The sequence below is a fragment of the Malaclemys terrapin genome, chromosome 1 (genome assembly GCF_027887155.1).
Source record: "Malaclemys terrapin pileata isolate rMalTer1 chromosome 1, rMalTer1.hap1, whole genome shotgun sequence".
Classification (NCBI taxonomy): Eukaryota; Metazoa; Chordata; order Testudines; family Emydidae; genus Malaclemys; species Malaclemys terrapin.
This window is the reverse complement of record NC_071505.1, coordinates 175,150,490-175,175,342: the sequence shown is the minus strand read 5'-3', so window position 1 is coordinate 175,175,342 and position 24,853 is coordinate 175,150,490. Positions and strand designations below refer to the sequence as shown.

General features: G+C 43.1%; 1 protein-coding gene across 3 annotated transcripts in view; it reads right to left on the bottom strand.

The window, feature by feature from the left end:
- Positions 1-24,853, bottom strand: part of ROBO1 (roundabout guidance receptor 1) — a 1,046,134-nt gene that overhangs the window by 46,526 nt on the left and 974,755 nt on the right. For 2 of the 3 annotated variants that reach the window (XM_054047011.1, XM_054047026.1), the window contains 4 exons: positions 24,232-24,353; positions 20,222-20,393; positions 12,981-13,178; positions 3,999-4,025 (listed from right to left, as the gene is read on the bottom strand). In XM_054047011.1, the coding sequence (XP_053902986.1) occupies positions 3,999-4,025; positions 12,981-13,178; positions 20,222-20,393; positions 24,232-24,353 (519 nt within the window). The remainder of the gene's footprint in view (positions 1-3,998; positions 4,026-12,980; positions 13,179-20,221; positions 20,394-24,231; positions 24,354-24,853) is intronic. The other variant, XM_054047019.1, reaches the window with a different exon arrangement.

Genomic DNA, 24,853 nt, shown 5'->3' with positions numbered 1-24,853 from the left:
TGCAGAATGACTGTTGAGTGTGCTTTTGGCCGTTTAAAGGCCCGCTGGCGCTGCTTATATGGGAGGCTGGGCCGGGCCAATGACAATATTCCTATGCTTATAGACGCATCTGTACACTCCATAATATTTGTGAAGGGAAGGGTGAAAGCTTCACTCAGGGCTGGACCACTGAGGCTGAATTTGAACAATCAGAGATCAGGGCTATTAGAGGGGCGCAGCGTGAGGCCAGAAGGATCAGGGATGTCTTGAGGCAGCAATTTGAAGCTGAAAGCTACTAATATTTGTTGCTATGCTCGGGAATGCAGTGCTTGTAATGCTAGGAGGTGATTGTGACTAGTGCAGATGATGCACTATGGAGGTTTAAGAAAAATGCCTGTTGCTTTGCAGGGCTCTGTTTGCTTTCTATTAATGGAATGTAGATTGCTTTCAAATCAAAACCATTATTTTATTTTAAAACAACAACTGGAGGAGAGAAACAAAGAAAAAACACACATCAGCACCAAGAGGGATGGGGGAAGGTAGGGTCCCAGGAGGTTGTGGAGTCCTGGGACGGTTAAAGATTTGTGTATGTCCAGGTATCATATCCATCCTTTTCCTTTCGAATACAGTGCAGTGGGTACTGTACTTCAGCAGGGCTAAACTGCAGAGGGACGGGTGTTGAGTGCAGTGGATACCGGGAGTGAGCAGTGCTAGACTGTGACAGAGGAGGAGTGGAATGCAGTGGGTACAGATTGGAGCCAGGAGTTTGATAAGAGTGTTTGGTGGTGTCTGGGGGGCGCATGGGAAAGATTTTTGTGACTGTGGCTACAGAGGTGGAAGGGCGCAGAGCTGCTTGGTTTTCAGTGCTAGTAGCACCTGGAGAATGTCCGCTTGGTGCTCCATAACGTTTAAGAGCCGCTCTGTGGCTTCATTCTGGTGCACTGCGTTCTCCTTTCAGTCCCTCTCCTCGCTGTCCTGCCACTCCTTCAATTCCTATTTTTTTGGCCACAGAGTGCATAATGACATCACACAGGAAGTGCTTTTTAGTTCTTCGTGGCTGCTCTCTAATTCTGCGCAGCCGTTCAATCAGTGATAAAGAGGGAGGCTGGGCTCCCAAGAGTTTATTTGTGAAGACAAAATGCAACATTTTACCAAAGCAGTATTGTTTGCAACACACAGACCACTGATTCAGTGATTTAAAACACGGCCGCTATTCACATATCTATCACTAACTGGCTGGCTCTAGGCAAGCACACATGAGCCACAAGACCCCCAAAATGAAGAGTAACCACAGGGGCAATCAGTGTTCCAGGAACGTGCTGTACACTGGCCATATGGCTCTTGGGGAAAGCCAGCACTGTAGAGGGAGCCTTATTGTCATTACTGTTCCCACATTTTCCACAGGCTGTGTTCATTATGGAGGATACCTTGCTGCTGAGGGTGAGCAGGGAATCAGGGGAGGGTCTTCTCCAAAACTGCAGCTTCTGCCTGGCCCTTATGTGGCTCGCCTGTGTGCAGCAATGGTTCCCCGCCCCCCACCAACGGCAGAGTCGCGCAGGAAAGTTATCCTTAGTGGGGCAAGAAACAAAGCAGCTCTGCCGAAAAACCTGCGTCAGCAGATTGCCCCTATCTCCATGAGAGTTTCGTGGAGATCTCTGAGGCAGATTCCTGTGAAGTGAGGGAGTCAATCAACACCCTATCAATCCACTGCTCATACTAGGCATGTGGTGGTATGAGCATCATACAGACACAAGCCTGCTTTCTGCAACCCTCCTGCCCCCAACAACTCGCTTCAGCGATTCCCAAAATCAAAGCCACTTACCAGGATCCTTCGCTCCTGTTTCTGCTTCGCCAAGCTCCAGCAGCTGTGACTGGCTAGCCTCCTTTGGGGTAGAAAAGAGCTCCTGGCTGCATGCATCTCTGACCTCTGAGTTGTCCTCTGCTTCTGGGTCCCCCCTCCCACTCCACATCCCCATCCAAGATTTTCTCCTCCTGGCTCAGTCCACTCTCAACTGGCATGCGAGCCACCGAAGTATCCACAGTGGCCTTCACAGTGGAGGTGGGGTCGACACCGAGTATCATGTCCAGCTCTTTGTAGAACCGGCAGCTCGTGGGAGCACCACCGGAGCAGCGGTTTGCCTCCCACACCTTGTGGTAGGTCTTCCGCAGCTCCTTCACTTTAACCCTGCACTGCAGTTTGTCCCAGTCATGGCCCCTTTCTGTCATACATCGTGAAATCTGTCTGTAGGTATCATAATTCTTACGGCTGGAGCACAGCTGGGACTGGCCAGCCTCCTCTCCCCAAAGGCTGATGAAGTCCAGAAGTTTGGCATTGCTCCAAGAGTGGGATTGCCTGTAGCAGGCATGATCACATGGAAAGAGGCGCTGAGACCATTGCACGTGTCACCGAGCAAACAGGAAGGGGACTTTCAAAATTCACAGGGAATTTAAGGTGTGGGGGTCACGGTTGGTCACCTGAGTGCAGGGCAGTAGAGTTCAAACCGATGACCAGAGAGGCGAGAACAGGCATTGTGGGACACCTCCTGGAGGCCAATCACAGCGCTGTAATCGACCAGGGTGTCTATACTGGCACTGCGGCGCTGTACCCCTGGGGCAGAAAGCTGTACGCCTCTCATCGGAGTGGTTTCTTTTTACAGTGCTGCAACTGCGCAGTTTCTGTGCACTAAGTTGCTTGGCAGTGTGTACACTTTGGGAGTTACAACACAGAAAGCTGCTTTACTGTGCAGAAACTTGCCAGTGTAGACAAAGGCTAAGAATGTAGCCTAACTCATTAAGTCTCATAACACACCTCTCATGTAAGTCATAGTAGAAGGCCTGTGTATTCAGGCAGGTCTTTGTCTGAGGGAGATGGCTGAGGGGAGTATACACAGTTTGATGGCTGGCTGAGTATCTATTCAATACCTGTTATTAAATTGCATGCTTTGTTGTAAACATGGCACTTGCACTCAAAGACTATGAGCTTGATCTAAGGCCCACTGTAGTCACTGGAAAGATTCCCATTGACTTTAGTGGGCTTTGGATCAGGGCTTGTGTGATGGGCACATTTTATAAATTTCAAAAGAGAGAAAGAGAGAGAGAAAATAAAAGAAAGAAAATTACTTCAAATCCTTCCTTATTCCCCACATGAAATGCAACCTCTTTTAACGATCAGTATTAGCATTGTACTGCCAACACTATAGTTCAGGACAGGAAGCAAAGAAAGGCATATCCAGTTGATACTGGGAGGCCGGGGTATTTAGGGAGGCAAAACGCAATTATCCAGGCTGAAATTTGGCTAGGAAACCAGTATTAAGTAAATATAAGTATGAACAAAATGTTCTGAGATCTTTAATGACCATGGCCAAAGACTGCTTTTACACCTCTTCCAAAAAGTTGGCAACTCCTACAACATAATGCTTTCTAATATCATGCTGGAGCATTGGTTCAACACTGATTTAGAGGAAAGAGAATCACCGATTGATTCACCGACATTGCTCCCTGCAGCATATACAATAGATGCCGTTCAGAGGTTTCCTTCCACGTAGTGACCAGGGCCCTGATACTGTGTCAGGATCCACTGGTGTGGAATTCTGCCCCCTCTCCCTCGATAAGTAGCTCCTTTAACGTTAATGGGATACTTTCTAAGTGCGGGAGTCAACACTACTGGATCCCTGTAAAAGATGGGGGCCCATGTTATCTTGTGACAACTGAAAGGTCACACCTCAAAGTTTATGGGTGGGCTTATATACACAGTCAATTTGCAGGATATGAAATGACATCCACAAACGGACAAAACCTCAACTACACATAGCAGTAATCATCTCTAAAATATGTGGAAGAAAAATAATAAGGAAACTACTTCATCTTAAAGAATACTACAATGATACCTGTCAATAGAAATAATTCGTTTTAATATTTTGTTTTCAGAACAGCTGGGCTGGTTATATCAGAAAAACAGAAACAGTACCACACATACATGCCAAACTAACAAAGGAGGGGGGAAAAGTGCAAATATATACCTGTTGGTGTGAAGGTAAAAGACGGGACTGAAAAATCAAAACAAAATACAAAATTGGTTATTAAGCTGAAGAGAGAAAGGGAAACGTACACATTAGTATAAATCAAGCAGACAGCTGAACTTAAAACAAATAACTAACCCAGTAGTTCAGTCATAATGACATAAAAATAAAACCAAATTTCAGAAAGAAGCTTGTCTTCACAGGTACCATTTTGGAAAACTATAATATTTTACTACACTCACGAGGGGAATAGAATGTGGTTTAACCTCTGAATGACCCTCAGTTTAGTATTTTATGTTTTGCTGCAAATCCTAATATAAACAAAAGTCCTACACTATTAATCATTTCAAAACACAGAATGATAAATTCTTTAATAAGCCTTATCAGGATCTTACTTGAATCTTATCTACAGTTCAGTAAGTAGATGCTCATTACACTGAACTAATAGGAACACTTATGTATTCAACAAAGGAACAATAGAGAACTACAAAATAACTGTTTTAGTGTTTTAGTGTATGTTCACCAAATAATGCCCCACACTTCATCATAACAACTGCACTACAATATATTACAGCTGTAATACAATATTGTTTTGCTAATGTGGAAAAGGAAGAAACAGACAAAATCAGAGTGTATTCCTTTCCCCTCCTACTTTATTTACACGAGCTAGCCCTTCCATTGCAACTCCTCTATACCTTTCAACCCATGACTTTAACAGGAAAGGTTAACAATGGAACAATAACACTCTTTGAAAACTTCACTCTCACTGCCACTATAAATCATAATTGAATCAATAAGGCTTCTAATCCAAGTGTAGTGCACTAGCATCTACTCTCCCCAATAGGACATACTCCCCCTTCTGTTGAATGTTGGCGTATAGTTTCTGTACGCTTGATGGGTAGAGAAAAGCTAAGAATTTCCTCTTGATTCCAAGTAAAACAAAGAAAAACATGAGAGATGCAATAGAATATTCACTAAAAGACACCTTAGGATGGGAATTTGGTTAGCAGACCTGCCATACCAAGACAATGGGCTGGCTAAGAGATTTAGGTGCTCAAACAGCTTAATATAATTTTTACATTGCAGACCGTTCTGATGTCTTTTTTGAATTCTCTTTTTAGAATTCACAGAGTTTCTTTGGGACCCAAATGTATTAGTTAGAGTATGCTGTATGTTTGTCGCTTCTTATTAAGCCAATTTATTTCCAAGCATGTGACACTGAATAAAACCGGAAAACCTCCCAGCATTTTTGCCCATTGCAGGCTTCATTTGTAGCACAGCTGTCTTTATCTCAGGAATTCTATTGTGTTCTCTTTCCGCTAGGCCTTTTCACATCGTCAGTGTAATTTAGCTACATTCAAAAATACAGAGCCATAGAAACAAGCTTTCATTTAAAAAAAAAAAAAGGTGCATTTAAAACCAGAGCTATTCAAGGAAGAATGAAATGTCTCCACATTAATTTGCAATCACAAGGACAAGAGAAAAAGATGAATAGTCCTTGTCATCACTTTTCTGTGAGCTAACTACTAAATCTAGCTTAGTTTTTAAGGAATTGAGGAACAGATGAAAAGAGGTCAAACTAAATGAAATCTTTACAGTTAGCAAACCAAAGAACAACTTAATTCTTAAAGCTTCCATTAATAAACTGTTCTGGGTGCCTAGCGGTACTTGTGTAATAAGTAAATGTGTGGGTACTGAAGTATTTTAACAGATGTCAAGCCTGAAGCAAAATGTTAAAAAAAAAAAAAGTTAATAAAGTTCACTATTACTCAGTGTGCACATTCAACATTTATGACAATATACTGCAGAGTGGTAGATTATTTCATGATTTCTATTTTTCCAAAGATGCTGGTTTTACTTCAAATACAGTTGGTAACACAGACTTGAGGCCTACCTTTCTAAATGTTTCTATCAAAGGTTTTTTTTTCCCTTCTGCGAACTATACATGTGGTATTTCTACAGAAATTCATAATCCACAACAGACTGCCAATATTATTATTATTTTAAAATTTATATTTTTATGGTTTTTCCTTAACCTAAATTCAGCCAACAGCATAGTGATATTAGTTTGAAAGCATTTGTGGAAAGACCGTATGACAGCATGCTATTAGTAAAACAAAAAAGTGCAGGTTAATGCAGTGGGGCATACACTTCTCCCACATCTTAACATTCTCAGAGAAATAAAATCAAAGGTAAAATTCAACCCTCATTTCCATGGCTACATCTCCACTGAGATTACCAAGCCTAAATTTTGCCAATCAATCTATTGCTTTAATAGCATGGAAGCCCTTGAAGACAGTGTGTCATCGAAAACACTGAATTCTTCTCTAGAGCCATTTCTAAAACGATAGTGGCCAATCTTTTGTCAAAGACGGTAAGAAACAGGTGCTTAAAAAAAAAGATCATGTTTGTATTTAGGCTAGAGACCACAGTGCCTGTGTTTAGATATGATTTCTCCCACCCCTCACACCATTTCCATATGTCTCCGATCATCTCAATCGCTATTTTTTTCATAGCGATAGCTTATTTACCATCTTTCAAAAATATGTTTGTGTTATCTGCCTCCCTGCCCATCCCCAGCATACATTCACATCTACAATGTTTGAAGATGCAATCTTGTGCCTACCTTTAACAATATATTAAATGTGCCACTTTCATGTCACCGTTTAGGCCTGGCTCAGTCTTTTAATTATCTAACATCCAGAGCCCTCCTTCTCTTCCATTAAAAAGCTACCGGAAGCTCACCTATTCTGTGAAGCATTACAACTTTTATGACCTTCAGATTCTAATTGCCTAAATGGCACTGCTTTGAGTTGTGATGCATTGCACTGTATTGTACCCACTTGTAATTTTAAGGCCCAATAAATCCAAAGCCTATTGAAGTCAATGGAAATCATGCTCCTAGGCCAAAAGATCTTCTGGACAGAGATTCTGTTTATCGTCTATCACAGTGACCAGCTGTAAGGCACTGTGCCCACCTAATGATGCTACATAAATGATAACAACAACATGAAAGTGAACATGGTTAGAAGCTAGAGCCAATACTGCCATTTTGGATGTACAGCAAGTTTGAATACAGGCTGCAGGCAGTCCCCCTAGGAACCTGAGAGCTAATAGGACAGTTTCACCACAACATTGATGAAAGTGCCCTTGAAAATCTATTTCCATCAATTCTGCTTCTTCAAACAGACATCTTACCACTCCCCCCACAATGTGCGGGAACATGCACCACAAAAGCACTCTATAACTGATAGCTATAGCTGACATTGGTAGCATTCTCAGCAGAGAATTGACTGACTCGGATGAAAAAACGGTTTCCTACCTTTCGTAACTGTTCTTCAAGATGTGTTGCTCTTGTCCATTCCATTCCAGGTGTGCACATGCCCACGCGGGCATCTGTCGGAGATTTTTGCCTTGGTGGTACCCGTAGGGTTGGCTGTAGCATACTCTTGAGTGCTGCACTCATGTGTCGGTATATTAGGGGCTGCCGGCCCTATGCCATCTCAGTTTCTTCTTGCCGGCAACTCCGACAGAAGGGTAGGAGGGTGGGTCATGGAATGGACATGAACAACACATCTCAAAGAACAACTATTACGAAAGGCAGGCAACCGTTTTTTCTTCTTCGAGTGTTTGCTCACATCAATTCCATTCTAGGTGACTCACAAGCAGTATTCCTGGTGGCGGGCTCAGAGTTCACGGTCATGCGGCTTGCAACACAGCTCTGCCAGCATTGTCTCAAGCTTGCTGGGTGAGCACATAATGAGATGTAAACGTGTGGGTAGATGACCAGGAGGCGGCCCTGCAGATATCCTGAATCGGCACCTGGACCAGGAAGGCTGTTGATGAAGCCTGCATCTCAGTCGAGTGGGCAGTCACTGCCTGAGCTGCTTGGCAGTCCGGGAGCCAGCCGCACTGGCCGCTGCAGAAGTCATGGAGGTCACAGAAAGTCAGAGAATCCGTGACTTCTGTGACCTCTGTGAGAGATACACAGCCTTATCCATGAGCCGTGACAGTATGAGATTCAGGTCCCAGGGAGGGACGGGATCCCTGATGTGTGGATAGAGATGCTCCAGACCTTTCAAAAACTGGACCGTCATGTCGTGAGCAAAGACCGACCTGCCCTGGAATGGAGGGTGGATGGCTGAAACAGCAACCAAGTGGACTTTGATTGATGACTGGGACAACCCCTGGAGTTTGAGGTGTAGAAGACAGTCCTGGATCGCCTGCAGTGAGGCCTCCTCAGCCCGGATATCCCAGTCCAAGGCCCAGCACATGAACCTCTTCCACTTGGCCAGGTTGCTCTGGTAGAGAGCTTTCTATTACCCAACAAGACCTGTTGGACCCAGACCTAACATTCCTGTTCATCTGCAATTAGCCATGCAGAAGCCACGCTGTCAACTGCAGAGCCGCAAGGTTCGCATGCAGAAGACTCCCGCGGTTCTGGGACAGCAGGTCTGGCCAGAGAGGCAGAGGCTACCGAAAGGTCCATAAGCGTGCCAAACCAGTGCTGCTAAGGTCACGCAGGAGCTATTGGTATCACCTTCGCCTTGTCCTGTTTGATCTTCAGAAGGACCTTGTGGATTAGCAGCACCGGTGGGAAGGCGTACATCAGAGCCCCCCACCATGGAAGCAGAAAGGCATCTGATGGGGATGCGCTATCCAATCCCAGGAACGAGCAGAACTCGTGGCATTTCCAGTTCGGATGGGACGCGAACTGATCCACCTGGGGATTCCCCCACCTCTTAAAGATCACACTGACCGCCTCCAGGTGGAACGACCACTTCTGGCGAGACGAGAAGGTCCTGCTGAGGCGATCTGCTACCATGTTCTTGGCTCCAGGCAGATGTGTGGCCACCAGATGGACGGCATGCCACACACAGAAGCCCCACAGGTGGAGAGCTTCGTGGCAAAGGGCCGACAACTTTGCTCTTCCCTGCCTGTTGATGTAATACATTGCTGTGGTATTATCTGTCAGGACTTATACCACCTTGCCCTTCACATGAAGCAGGAAAACCTGGCAGGCCAGGCAAACCGCTTTGAGCTCCTTGAAGTTTATGTGGAGGGACAGATCATCCCACAAACAGTGGACTTGCGTGCTGAGCTCGCCCAGGTGAGTTCCCTAGCCCAGGTCTGAGGCACTGGAAACCAGGATCAGCCATGGGGCTGTGGCCATGAAGGGAACTTCTTCCAACACTGATTCAGGGCTCAACCACCAATCCAGGGACGATCGGATGTGAACTGGCACCCTGACCACCCAGTCTAGTTTGTGTGTGTTGGGGATGTAGACCAACACCAACCGCACTTGCACTGGCCGGAGATGGAGCTGGGCATGCTGGATCATGTACGTACATGCGGCCATGTGACCCAACAGGCCCTACAGGCAGGTATGAGCAATGGTGAGCGGCTAGTTTTTCTCATGGGAGATCAGGTCTGATATGGCCTGGAAACGCACCTCTGGAAGGAAGGCTCTGGCTTGTGTGGAATCGAGAACCGCCCCAATGAACTCTATTAATTGCACCGGCCTTCAGATGATTTCTTTTCATTTACCAACAGGCCCAGGTCACGGCAGGTGGAATGAACCAGATTCGGGCTCCTTTGCACCTACTCCCAAGATCTGCCCTTGATGAGCCAATCGCGTGATATGGGTAGACCTGAACCACTCTACACCTGAGGTAAGCAGCGACTGGTGGGATACCTTTTGTAAACACCCTCAGGGCAGATGAGAGGCCAAACGGCAGTGCTGTGAACTGGAAATGGCTCCCACCCATCACAAAATGGAGGAATCATCTGTGACTTTGGAAGATGGAGATATGGAAATAGGCATCCTTCAACTCGAGGGCAGAGTGTAGTCCCAAGATACAATCTCTAGCACCCAGTGGTCCGAGGTGACCCGCAACCGGGCAGCACAGTAGGGACGAAGATGGTTGAGGAAAGAACGAGGTGGATCGGGGGAGTTGACTGGGGCATCACTCTCAAGTGCACCCTCAAAATGAGTACTTCTGGCCCTCGTGAGGCTTCAACAGCCCGGGCTGCAGGGGAGCAGGAGGAGGAAGGGCAGTGATGACAAAATCTCATGTCTCTATCCCTTCTCCTTGCTTGCCCCTGTTGAGGCTGTGAAGGCCTCAGCGGCGGGGGTGGCCAGAACTGCTTCCTCCCTGACTGCAGCGTCTGCAGACCCAGCGAGCGAAGGGTGCCCCAAGTGTCAGTCTGTACATCCTCGTGTCACTTTGTCCTATGAAGAGATCATTCCCATCTAAGGGAAGATCCTGGACTGAGGCCTGCATCTCCTAGGACAGGCCAGCTGTCTAAAGCCAGGAGGTGCACTTCACGACCACCACTGATGAGAGCACCCTAGCTGCCGAATCAGCCGCATCCCACGCCATCTGGAGGGAGCACCTTGCAGCCATCATACCCTCCTGCACCGTGGCCCCAAATTTCTGGGCCAAGTCCTGGGGCAGTGAGTCCTTGAACTTATGGAGGGAGTCCCATAAGTTGAAGTGGTACCTCCCCAAGAGAGCCTGGTGGTTGGCCACCCGGAACTGAAGGCTGGCCGTTGAATAAATCTTTCTCCCAAAAAGGTCCAGCATCTTGGCCTCTTTATTCTTGTGGGTTGAACTGGTTTGCCCATCTGTCCTTCTTGTTGGCCACTGAGATGACCGGCGAGCCCAAAGGAGGGTGAGTATTCAAATATTCATACCCTTTGGCTGGGACAAAATACTTTTTCTCGGTCCTCTTGGAGGTGGGAGGGATGGGAAAAGTTTGCCAAAGGGCTTTTGCTATTTTTAGGACCCCATTGTATACTGGTAGCACAACACAGGTGGGGGTAGAGGCCAAGGGCACATTGAACAGGGTGTCCGCTTTTTTGGCCATCTCCTCCACTTCCAAACCCAAGTTCGTAGTCACCCTACGAAGCAGGGCCTGATTTTCTTTGAAATCATCTGGTGGGCTGGTGTGGGAGGGGCCCGCCACCCCCTCATCTGAGGACGATGACTGGGTCACCGGGGGAGCCCCTGAGGGTTCATCCCTCATGGGAAAAGAGGGTTTCAGGGTGGGCACCTGCTTCTCTACGCCGGCTTCCAAGTGTGCCACCCGCACCGGGCTCGGTGCTGCCAGTGCTATTGGTTGCTGCTCTGAGGTGGTGGCCAAGGAATGGACTGACTGAGGCATCGGCATCACAGGCATGCCCCATGAGCTCCAATAGGGCCATTGTGCCGGCCACTGGCCTTACTGCCAGGATGGCATCACGGAGGTCAACGCAGCCTCAGGTGCCCACTCACACCAGTGCTGTTGCGGTGAAGGGCTGAATTCCCTTTCTGAACCAGAGGAAACACCTTCCGGTGGCCACGGAGGGGCTGTCAAAGCTTGCATCTTGCGGCTAACCATTGCTGCATGAGACTGGTGCCTCAAATAGGAGGACCAGTGCTGGGGCCAGAGCGATTGGTACCATGATTGAGACCGCTCCCACTGCGGGGATCTGCACTGAGGAGTCAGCTGGTGGGAGGATGATCGGTGCCGGTGATACGGTGACTGGTGCCTTCCTCTAGGTGACCCATGTCAAGAGAGTGGAGACCAGGAGCCTGGTGCTCGCGATGTAGGATGTCCCGCAGAAGACAGAGACCTGAGAAAGCGCTGTTTCGTCTATGGAGACCAGCATCTTTTGCCTGCCCTTTGGGGGGTCTTTACGGCTGGCTTGCCCTCAACGGGAGCCTCTGTCATGACCTGTGACACACTCGGTGCCGGCGGCGCTGGTAGAGGCCTCTGCTCTATGTGCCAGGAGAGCCTGGGAAGGCGTCAGCACTGCCATCAGTCTGGGTCCCCTACCACTTCCTGGACTTGGTGGCGGATCCCTCAGGGAACAAGGAGGCCCCATCGAGGGGGTGTCCCCATGTGTCTCTGGTGTTGGCTGTCGGCCCAAACTGGGTTCTTAGCCCTTCCTGCTAGGTGCTGGGGAGGCACTCTTCTTTGACCTCTCCTTCGGCACCGGTGACTGGGAGAGGTGCTGGGTGGAGCCCGGTGGTGAGGGTGTGCACCGAGACTAAGGTGCTCGGGACAGAGTCTGGCGGGAAGGTGTGGATGCCGGGTGGACAGCAGGAGGGCCCTCAAACTTATGTCTCACTCTTTCTGTGTTCTCGGATGAAATTTATTACAGATGCGACACTTCTCCTTCACAGCTGCTATGGGGCTCACTAACAGGCATAGGCCTGTTACAGTAAGAGCAAGGCTTAAAACCCAGAGATAGTGGCATGCCCCGCCTGGGGCGAAGTTGGGAATCTATCTTTAACTACATTACTTAACAACCATATATTAACTAACTACTGTAAACAAACTATTTACAAAGCCTTAAGGCTCAAAGGGTGAAACAGAAGAACTGTTAGCCCTTGTGAGACAAGGGAAAGGTTCTACAACTAATCACCACAGGTGGTAAGAAGGAACTGAGAGGGCATAGGGCCGGCGGCACCTAATATACCGACACATGGGCATGGCACTCAAGAAGGTGCCTCAGACAACCCTACGGATACCTCTAAGGCTATCTCCGATGGCCGTGCATGTGGGGATGCGCACACCTAGAATGGAATTGATACGAGCAAGCACTTGAAGAAGAATACTGAACTACCACCCAGTTGAATCTTTTTTCAGGTCAGCCTTGTGGCACAGTGGCAGGGCAGCAAGAGGAAACTTGCCTTGCTGCTACCTTATTCTGTAAACATATGGACAGCTGTCAGCATTAAATTCACCTATATATATTTAAAATGAAAAGCAAGCCTGGGTATTTTGATTAAGGGTCTTAATAAAAAGTCACAAGTACTACACTATCAAAATTTTCATGTGTTCTCTATTGGGATATCTGATGCAAAGTCCACCTGATTATTCAATGGACAGACCCCAAGTATTCAATGGGCCTGAGATGAGCAAGATCTTTCCAATTAAAAAGCTATAAAGGACAGTAAAGCAATTAACAAATCCAGAGTTGTAATACAGCACCTTTTCTGATACCAGCGTAAGTACTAGTTAGTCCATTTCGCTTCTTTCGGTGGCGGTATAACCAGATGCTGAAGACCATAAGAATAATCCAACAGGCTGCACCAATGCCAGCAATGAAAGCTGGCTGTTTTACAACATCTGAAATCTGCTGGGCTAAGCTGACTTGGTCTTCTGGTGACACAGGGTTTCCATGGGAATCTAAAAAAGGAACCAAAAATCTCTGATTAATTTGGATGTGCAGTTATAAAAACCAAATGTACTATTATTATTACTAAGTAATAATAATTGTAGACAGTGATTTAAAAATACTATGGCCCAGATTTTCAAACCTGGGCACCCAAAGTTGGCCTTTTAAATCCATATTTAGGCACCCAAATAAAATTGGCCTGATATTTAGAGGTACTAAACTACTATTATTATTACTTATTATTTGTACTATTGTAGCACCTAGCAGACTTAGGCATGGACCAGGAGTACATTGTGTTAGGTGCTTTACAAACACAGAAGAAAAAGATGCTCCCTGCCCCAACTCCCATTGAATTCAGCAAAATAGTGGGTGCTTAGCTCTTCTGAAAATTAGGCCCCTTTTATTTAGGTGATTAAATATGAATTTAATGTCTGATTTTAAGTCCATGGTTTAAAATTTTTGGCCTACAATTTTTCATCATTTCAGCAATATAACATAAATTAAATTATTTCAGATTAAATTTAAAAATAAAAGCCAACAAAACTTTCACAAAAAAAAACTATGAAGGAATGTGTTGGAGAAGTCTGTTCCCAGAATTCTACTAAAGCTTAGAAACAAGCTACAGGAACACACACATACTTCCCCAGAAGTGAAAATCATAGAAGCATTACAAATTCAAAACACATTTATAGAAGGTGGATACTGAAGAGATGTTTTTTAAATTCAGCAGTTTCTGACAGGAGACTTGTATCTCATGTTACACAGTCTGTTTTTTCTCAGAGTCTTATTTTGACCTCAATTCAAGAAGACTGAAAATTAAAGACTAGCTAAAGAAGTGAGTGAATAAAGTAACTTGATTCTACCAACTTAGCATAGCTAGACAAGCTAGTCTTTAAAATTATAGCTATGAGAAGGCAAGAAGAACTGTAGGAAAGGGAGAATAACTATCCCAAGAAAAGGTACAATGCAATAAAAATAATCAAATAGGCGTTCCTAGTAGTGGAAAAAGCAGAGACCCGCCCCCAACCCCGATCAACTACTCCAATTTAGAAATCAGAATGGAAACAAAGGACAGCTGAAAATGTTTTAATTAATTGTTAAATATATAAGAGTTTTATTTTTTAATATACAGGGTATTTATTATTTTAACCTAAAACTTCATTTTTCTTTCCATATAGTATGTCTGTAAATACTTTCTAGTAACACTATTTCAGACTATTCTACCCACCAATATCCTATAATTGCATTGAGGTTGCTCAAAGAGAAGACATTTTGCTAGATTTTTATCATCCGGGTACATTGATTTTTAACAGTAAGAGGTGCTCTTTGCAAATTTGTGAGGTGAGAGATCTGTATTATTGCTCCCCGAATTGAGGGCAAGATTCTGAAACCCTCATTCACAATGAATAATACCTTACATCACTCATACTGTGTAATACCTAACTCTTTGATCAGTCCTGTGGATTTCAGAGTAAATAGTCAAAGAGTTAGGTACTACTCAATGTGAGTAAGATAGTAGAATCTGGTCCTGAGATTGGTCCTTTTAGGAGAGAAATATGTTGTTTGCACAGGTGGCCTGATCAAATTCTGTTAATGCATACTGGCTAAGAAATGGAAACCAGTTCACTTAAAACACAACAGCATTAATGCTCTCTAAGCATTAACCCAGGGGTCGGCAACGTTTGGCACGCGGCTCGCCAGGGTAAGCACCCTGGCAGGCCGGGCCAGTTTATTTGCCTGCTGACACGGCAGGTTCGGCTGATCGCGGCCCCCACTCGCCGCGGTTCGCTGTCCCGGGCCAATGGGGACGGCGAGAAGCGGTGCGGGCGAGTGATGTGCTGGCCGCGGCTTCCCACCGCCCCCATTGGCCCGGGACGGCGAACCGCGGCCAGTGGGGGCTGTGATCGGCTGGCCGAACCTGCCACGTCAGCAGGTAAATAAACAGGCCCGGCCCACCAGGCTGCTTACCCTGGCGAGCTGCGTGCCAAACGTTGCCGACCCCTGCACTAACCAGTGAACATATTAATACTCTTAATCATGACACCACATGTTTCTGCCCCCCCCCCCCTACAAAAAGTATAAATATATATGAAAGAAACACTGGCACTATAGACCACAGGGAAAACAAGCCTGATTGTAAAAAAACAATTGCTCTGGGAAAGGGACACCTTTATAGATGGGAAATGGTTAAATTATTAATAGTTTTTTTCCTTGGCTTTTTCTTCCACAGAATTTCAGATTTCATTCTATGTGGCATCCAGGCTGAATACCTTTTTTCACAAGCAATCACAGCCTTTGACTGTTTGTTGACTGGAAGTTTTATTTCACGTAACAAGCCCTTTTATCTTCTGTGAACCTAAGAGCACTCATAGTCTGAAAGTTCACCAAGCAGACCTATTCTTTTCTTTCTAATACACCCTTTGTGTCTGCTAGGTTTATAGATTTCATGGCTATTTGTGCAAGGTTAAATTGGGTTGCTTCAGATTTTATGGAGACAGCCAAGTGAGATTCCATGCAAGTGGCCAGATGAGCTTCACTGTATAAAGTGTACTGTGACTAATGAATTAAAATTGCCATTCTAGATCTCATCTTTTGTCTCACAGCAACTGAGGCTGTATTAAGATATTGGAAACTGCAATATCATTCTAATTTCAAAACAACTAAATGTGCTTTTTTTAAAATGCTGTTATTATTTGAAATTGTTTTCTTTGACAGAAAACTGAATTTTCATTGGAGACACTGTTCACCTATTGTTCTGCGTATGTTAACATTTCTTTATTGTTAAATATTTCTCTTTCATACTTCTAATGAAGTATTTACAATAAGGAAAAAGTTACCTTATTTCCCCCTTCCCCACTCCCCCCCAAAAGAGTACTACAACATAGAATCAATAAAATGTATGAAGCCCTAAGCTGTGCTTAAGGAGCCAGCAATGTAAATGATTCTGTAACTCAAACAAATATAGTGGTAGTTTTTTTATATATCTACAAATGTTAAGTGCATTATTCACACAGTGCATGTCTCATGTACAAAATACTCCATGAACCTTTATTTTTCTAATCACTCACATTATGATATGTGATTTGAGAACTAGTTCGCATGCCTTCAGTGATATTATTCTTTTAGCCACTGGAAATACCTGTATACCATTATAATAAATTGTTGTATTTAAAGCACCAAGGCTGAAATACACTATGCATGTGTGGACTGCTATACCTGCACAAAGCCTCATTTTTCATATATATATTTTACACACACACACAGACCCTTTCTCTCTCTCTTACTGTTTAGCTTCAGAAATTAAACTGACTGACATACATATTATATATCTATACACACACGTACATGCCTATGTATACATATATAGCCATATTTAATAATAGAATTTAATAATAATAATTTAATAATAGGAGCTAAGCTAACCACTAAATTTAAGGGAAGCTGGTAGTGACCCATGTGTATATGTTGCTAACACTTTCCATTATTAAAGATTCTTGCAGCCTTTTTTTGTTCTATCACTTTGTTGTTTGTGTCAGGCCTTTGAAATTAGGGAAGAAGGGAGAAAGCCCTTGGGCTATAAAATTGCCTTTTCTTTGTGCCATGAAAATCCATTCAGGTTTAGCCGAGACATAAACTGTTGAAAATCACCATATCACTGCTGTTGTTTCTGGTTCTTCCAGGTAAATGTTGGCACCATGATAAAATAATAAGGAATTGTGAACATTCTAAGGCCAGGCTCACAATGCTGACAAAGCTGCAGAAGCACACATTGCACTGAGAATACCTAGGAGTTGCTGGAGAAGGCTGACTACATCACTCCCTGGAACTGGCATATTTCCTGGCCCCAAGATAACAGACTTTCCACGCTGAGAGTTAATGTAGTTAGGTCTGTAGCTCAAGTACTAGCAGTCGGTGGTGCTATGTGGAAGGTTCAGGGTTTAAACGCTGACAATATAAGATACGAGGTTGTTACAATTGTACATAACAATTGGTTTCTAGTCTATCAAAATAGACTAGAAAATTACATACAAAAATACTATCTTAAAAAAAAAGTTATTTAGGTTGCGAAATTCCAGAATCACAGTGACCCGTGCAAATGCCTCCATGTGTATGCATTAAGATACAGTCTTTAACGGTACAATGAGATACTATTCCACAGGACTCCTGCCTCATTCAGTGCACCAGATAGCTGGTGAAAGGGAAGTGAGAATTAAGGTTGCACGGGCAACCATAAATCTGGTATTTCCTAACTTCTGAGTACTTGAATTTGCAATAACTCCGCTCTCCCCGCCCCCCCAATGTGGGTATATATAATACGGAAAGACAATTCTTTGGTCAGAAATCAACGTATGAATAGTCTCTTTTGCCTTCTTTCTAGTTATAGCCAATGTCATAAATGGAGAACTGCCACTTTTAGGCTACAACTGTATAGTGTACTGCATGTAAGTGGAGTGCATCGCCCATGTGGAACCTCACTGACATCAATAGGGCTTTGGGTGGGCAAAGCAGGCCACCTTTGAAAGTCTACTTTCAAAGCAGGCCTGAAAAATACACTATATTATGTTGGGCAGGTTACTTGCAGTGGCTGACAGAATAATATCCCTAAAGGCATCCTAATTAGTTCACAAATCACATCTCTTAATGTGAGTGATTAGAGTAATAAAGGTGCAATAAGAGTTTCTTATATTTTGTACCCTTGAGACATCCACTGGTTGAAAAAAGCACTTAACATTTGTAATTATTTTACAGAAACCTCTTAAGAAATAAGTGCATAAAATGTATTCACTCAGGTTAATATGTTTATTATGAGTAATATTAACTGGATCTGAGATGCCTCATGTGAATAATACTCTGGACAGAACGTGCTGCAGAATTTACCAGGTAATTTGCTATTGAACCATCAGCAAATCAATGGAGTGTCAACATTTCAAAGCTGCCATCCATGGTACTCCATCATTGCACAGACGCTATGGTGGAGATCAGTATCAAAGGGATCAATAGTTCTCTGGGCTAATGTTCTGTAGCCCTTGCATGTGTGCAACTTACTTTTACCCCCATCCCCAGCCAAAGGTCCACATACTCATTTTTGGCACGAGAGCATTCAGAGCACTCCAAAATCTGAGAAGCCCTATCTGTGCAAGGGAAGGGTGTGGTGTGTGGGGACTTACTCAAACTAAGTCCTAAGGGGGAAGTTTTAGGGTTAGTCACAATCTAGCCCTCAATTTTTAATCAAGAATTGTTCAGAGTAAGATCTAAATCTGATTTAATTGTGAGAGACATTCCAAAATGTAAATGAATATAGAAATCATACAGTATATATAATACGCACACAGGGAATTTGTAATCAGTTTAATAAAGGTAGCAGCATACTAATTCAGAAATCAACATCAAAGCAAAAGATTTAAGCTTCCTGACTCTAAGAAGGAAATATAGATTTCTCAAATTGGTGATTGCAGGAATGCAGTTCATCTAGCATATAGATACTGGAACTAGCAATTCCCCCCAAACATTTTATGAACAGCATCCTTACCCATCACCACATGCAGCTCCCCTCCCCAAAATCCAAAAATAAAAGCCCTCTCCATCTAAATGAATGTATTGGTTTTGAAAGGTGCTAGACTGATGGCATCAGCAAATTAAGTTTTGTATCCACAGAACAGCTTCTGGAAAACAATGGTGCCATCTATCCCTCACTGTTTCACTCCTTCTCTGGGAGCACATCCAAGAACCAAGGATGAGCTTCTGTGGTGAGCCTCTAAGAGGCACAAGCACAGAACTCAGGGTATTGGTAAGGAAGTTTTAAGCCACTTTACCACTCTCACAATCCTAGGCTACTCTGTCTGAAGAATCTCCTTGGGGTAACTTAGGTAGCCCTAGGGGCCTGTTTGAGTTATGGCAGCCACTCCAGGATGCCCTATGAGCCACCATACTGCTCAGAATCTCCACAGCGTGGTCCCTACACATGCTTTCTGCTCCCAGGGCTTGCAAAGGAGTCCTCAGAAGGTAACCATACAGCTATCTTACACTGCATCTGTGCCAAGGGAATCCTTCCAACAGCTAGTTACAAGGCTGTTAAGGCCCTTTACATTGTTCTGGTTCTTTGACCTGGTGTAAAGTGGCAGTAGTGTGGCTGAGGATCTCACCACAGATTATATCTGATCCTTTATGGGTACAAAAAGGGGAGAGGGAGCTGAAGAAGGTACATCTCCTCAGGTACTGGAAAAATCCTTAGGGAGCACAAAGTTTGCTTGAGGCCTGTTCTCATAAGAGTGCTAACCTCCTCAAAAGGAGGCAAATGAGAAAGAGGCTTTGCGCCACTTCCTTCATCACCAGTCAGCAAAGTTTGTCAAGAGATGGGTGCCTGGTGTGCACTGTTAAAGGTCACAGCAAGGGATTCTCTGGTGAACACTTCTTCAGTGTCCCTAAAGGCAATGTGCTTACATCAGGCACCATGTTTCTGAGACCTCCCACTGGGATGATGTACTACCACACCCTATGTGGCACAAGGCTAACAAACAGCAGCATCACTATATTGCAAGGCATTTTAAATATTGTTCTGTAAACCAGCAGTAATCCCACATCACTTCCAGACATATCCATATCCTATGGCCCCCAGTCTTCAGCTGGGTCAGAGGAATGCTTGGTGCAGATGAGGTCACTGTTGCATCCCCTGCCCTGATACTGGCAGGCTAGAATATGAATGTAGCAAACTTGGTGCCTCAGGCCCATCTTAAACTGCTGTGTTTTTCCTATGCCAATCTTAAGTATCAACCACTTTGCAAAAATCAACAGCCAAAACCAATAACAAATTGTGATTTTTTTGTTTAAAATAAAAGGCAGAAGCCATTATACAGCAAACCTTTGAGAGATGCTGTTACAACACTGTCTTCAGAATCCAGTTCCAATACATGTCCAAAAGCACAAATACTAATCTCATTATTTTAAAATGCAAGCAACACTCTGCATTCTGCCTGACTTGTAAATATTTCTGGATCCATAAAAGGCAAAATAAACACAGCACTGAATTTATAGGCAGATTTACCAGAAGGCTTACCTAATTGGATAAACTGTGGCTCACTTTTCACTCCAGGTCCTGCCCCAGTACTTGCTGCTACTTCCACACTGTATCGAATACCAGGAATTAAGAAGGGGATGACTACAGAAAAGGTGGAACCATCTACTGTCTTGTTTATGTGGTATCTGCTTTCATTGCCCAGGCACCAAACCTGTAGGTAAATAAAGGACATAGCACATGTGGGTGTTAAAAGTTAAAGCTAAAAGGATAGTTACATGATATGATATGGTCCTTTCTGCTTCATCAAGGGAGCTGAACTAGATTATTACTGTTATTTATTATTTGTATTGCAGTAGCACCTAGCAACCCCAGTCACAGGCTAGAGCCCCATGATGCTAGGTTCTGTACAAACACAGAGCAAAAAGATGGTTCCTGCCCCAAAGAGTTTGCAATATAAGATAATTTGATAGATCCCTTCTAACCCTCTAACATATCGATCCAGGACATAAGCACTAATAATGCACTAATGAGCATTGGTTGCACTCCACAAGTAATGAGAGAGAGAGAGAGAGAGAGAGAAAGAAAGAACCCTCAATCATTCAGTATGACTAAAACAAGGGAATTAAATTTGATGGCATTTCCAACTCTCTTTTTCATGAATAATCGGTCAGGCTAGGTTTGGTTCACAGACATGTTTGGGGGAATTTGTATTCACATGAATTCATACTTTCCCCTGAGGACAGGTATTCATGCAGGAAGCAATAAAAGTTATAGTAAACCAAACAGGGATTGGGTGCAGTGGCTGGTGCTGGTGCAGTGACATGCAATTTTTAACTAAGAGTTAGGTCACCACTGTTGGATGAGAACGTGGCACGGGTAAAAGCTAAGGGTCTGAAACTCAATCTGGAGAAGACTCAGGTGATATTGGCTGGTTAGGGGGAAAACAACTGGATGAGATGGGAGATAATGTTGCCCCCTCTGATTCAAGGGGCTTACCCACCATTTGTGAGTAGATGCACAACCGAGGAGGCTGGATGGACTCCCAATTGGTATTTTAAAAGCAGGTAGCGGGTAATGCCTACTATTAGATCACCTATTTCTCAATCTGTATTGCCAGGAGGTTGCAATAATTACTTTTGTAATCTGCACTTGCAACTGTCTTTGTCACCTCCAGATCAAGCTATTGCAATGAGCTCTACATGCAGCTACACTTTCAATCTACCTCGAAATCAAAAATGGTGCAGAATTCAACAGCTTGTTTGTTATGAGGTAGGTCCTCCTAGGAATATATGACACCAGTACTTTTGGATCCACACTGGCTACCTATTAAATACAGGGTACGATTTAAGGTTGTGGTCTTGACCTATAAATGGTCTAAAACCTTGTTATCTGAAAGACTGCTTCACTCTCCCTCTGCCATTCTTATGCATTTGAGATCAGCCTGGCCTGGAACCCTAACCATAAGGGAGATCGAATCAACTAGCACAGCACTTTCTGTGAGGGGGCCACCTCTCAGCTTTGAACTCACAAATATTCCTAATACACTGGCCCTGTGAGCATGCTACAAGACACATTTCTTCACCCTAGATGTAAGGGGTTCAGAGGACTCTTGTGGGGAATTAAAAAGAACTGGAAGATATTTTCAGTTGCTAGATTATTATATATGATTACTGTGGGAAGATAAGGGGTCAATGGAGTAATCCATTTTAATAAACATAATTGTGAAATGTGTCAAGGAATGTCCAGATCATAGGATAAGCACTCATTTTTACAAATGAATAATAAATAAATGATATAATTTTTATTAGTGTCATTAAATTCTAGACAATGATTCATAAAACCTGCAGAAAAGTTATAGAATGATCTTATAAAAATGATAACAGTGCATGTTTTAAAAAGCTATGAATAAGTCAATATAGGGATTTGGAAAGGGAATAGTTATGCAGCCTTCACAAGAGCAGTTGCAACCCCTTGTGCCACAACACACACGCACACAGAATATAGGTCTATATAGCTTAACACCTCCCCCCAACCCACAAAAAACCTGTATTTAACTAGCAAGAAGGAAGGGACACTAATGAATGAAAACTATGCTAGGCAATGGATAGTTATGGTATAAATTTGTTTTCTGCTTAATTTCTCACAATCTTTACATAGAAGTGACTACAGTATATTATTATGCTCTACATAGGGAAGTTTGGACAGATAAAAGATGTTTGTTAAGGAAACAAACGGGAAGCCACTCCTGAACAGGTGCATCATGGAAGAAGGAAATGAAAAGTGTTGTAAGCAGCCCTGTAACTTTATGCCAGAGATGTGACAGAATGGACTCTAGCCTCATTTGAATGTTGTTGTTTTTTGTAAAGTGCCATTCATACTTCTGTAGCTGTGGCTGTGTCATCCTTTCCATTATAACCTATTAATACGTTCAAATTTGCTCCATTCTAAAACTTAATGCGCAAGGTGTCAGCCAGCCTCGGTTTGAATTGTTTTGAAAAATAAAGAGAATCCACTTGTTGAGAAAATAATGATAGAATAATCATTAATTCCTTTTTGTATTAAAAAAAAAGGGGGGGAGGATTTGAATTTCAGGGTTTTTTTCCAGGTTATTTGTTCCTAACATTGGATAGTTGCTTTTGTTTTTTAAACAGAAAATATAATTATGCATGTTTTCATGATGCCTGTTTTCTGTCCATAGGGAAAATTATCCACCGACCCACATTAAAAAACAGTGGCAGCCCCATAGCTGCATAGGCACTAAGAGATGCCTACTCATAGCTCACTGCAAGCTATTGTCCCCAGATGCTAGCAGACACTGTATAGAATATTCCATGCTCAAATGTGAATTTCCTCTCTTTTATTGTTTTGTCCTCACAACCCTAACATTCTTTTAATGCAGTTTCTGGTGGATGAGTAATTCCATCTCTTTAGTTCAAGGTCTAACTGCCTTTAAATAAAACTTCCTTTGTGAATATTTTTTCAATTACATCTGAAACTAAGCCACAAAATGATTTTGTACCAGTCAATCAGGTTCTGAAAGGCATTTTATTATTTTAAATTGACCATGAAGCTAAGTGATCTCCACTCTTTTCTTTTCTACAGGAAAAAGAAAGAAATGAGTGGAATGAGTTTTGATGCTTAGGAATAAATGCCTACACTGTGGTATTTTATCTTTTTTTTTTTTTAAAAGCTAAGACATTCTGATTTAAAAATCTCTCTCAACAATGCCAATTTGCTACAGACTACAGCAAACCATCCTGTCAGTAGTGGCTATAAAACAACCTTGAAATCCATGACTAGACACTTACAACATCTCAGCCTTGCTTAGGCAATTTTAGCTTCATTTCTTTTATATGTAATTTATTCACAATTTAAATTACTCTAAGAGAAAAACAGGATGTTGCTACAGAGGCCTTAAATAATAAAAACTGAATACTGAACTTTAATATATTAAAAATATATAGTATAAAAGCAAGAATGCAAAGATAGATTTGTGAAAAAACAAAGAAAAATTGCTATAAATATATTTAGTCTTACACTAGCACTCTTTAGATGGAAAGCTTTTCCATGTTTTTAACCATCTCAGATGATAGAATAGTACAATTTACTCAGAACGTTACATAATAAATTATGTCTAAGACTTTCAAATTATTAGACCAATTTATTTTCTCAAATACCCTGTTTTGATCACAAAATGGTTCTTAAGCTGGTACATTTCTCTTTGTGTTTGTGTACGCAATTCTCATCTTATAGCATAGACAAGAAGTTGCTTATTTTAATTATGAATTTTGATCTTTTCTTTAATTTCCTGCACTACTATCTTCCCATTCAAATTAGTAGGCAGTTTTAATTCCTTTTGTACATGTAAAGATGCCACAGATTAGATAGAATTCCTAAATATATGGTACTATACAAAATATAAACAGAGAAATATTTTTTGATTCCATATGCTTTGATTTTTACCAGTAGATGGAGCCAAGTATCCACGAACAACTTATCCATCAATAGCATGCCAATACTTTGCAGTGAATAAGAACTCTGCATGTTACCTTATATTCTTGGACCATTCCATTCTGGGTATCCTCAGGGGGTGGCTGCCAGGTAACCACAATTGCAGTCCCATTCCCATCATTTTTAGTCACTGAAACACTTTGAGGTGGAGCACTAGGAGCTGTTTGTGGGAAGAACCAGATGGTTAATTTGTTGTATTTCCAATACAATGTTGCCAAATGCTTTTTAACAAGCTGTAGCTAGTGCTTGATATATAAATGGCCCATTCTGCACTACACAAATGTAATCATAATTTCTTGTTTCGCCATTAAGGATGTTTCTATCTGTCAAGGTAAATGGACATGAGAGAGAAAATATGGTCTAGTGATGTGAACAGGTGTTGGGATCCTGGGTTCCATTGCTGGCTCTGCCACAGACTGACTTTGTCACCTTGACCCAATACTGAGATCAAAAAGTTAAAAAGATTCTACTCATTTTTGGTGCCTAACCTGAAACATCTAGGTCCTTCCTTTCAGGACTTCTGACCACTCAAACTAACCTTACATAGAGCTTTGGGTGCCCATCACTTTAGAAAAATCAAGCTGTGGGTGTGCCAAGTTGGACACTCAAAATATAGGCACCAAAAAGTGGATGTTTTCAAAAATGTTGGCTTTTCTTTTC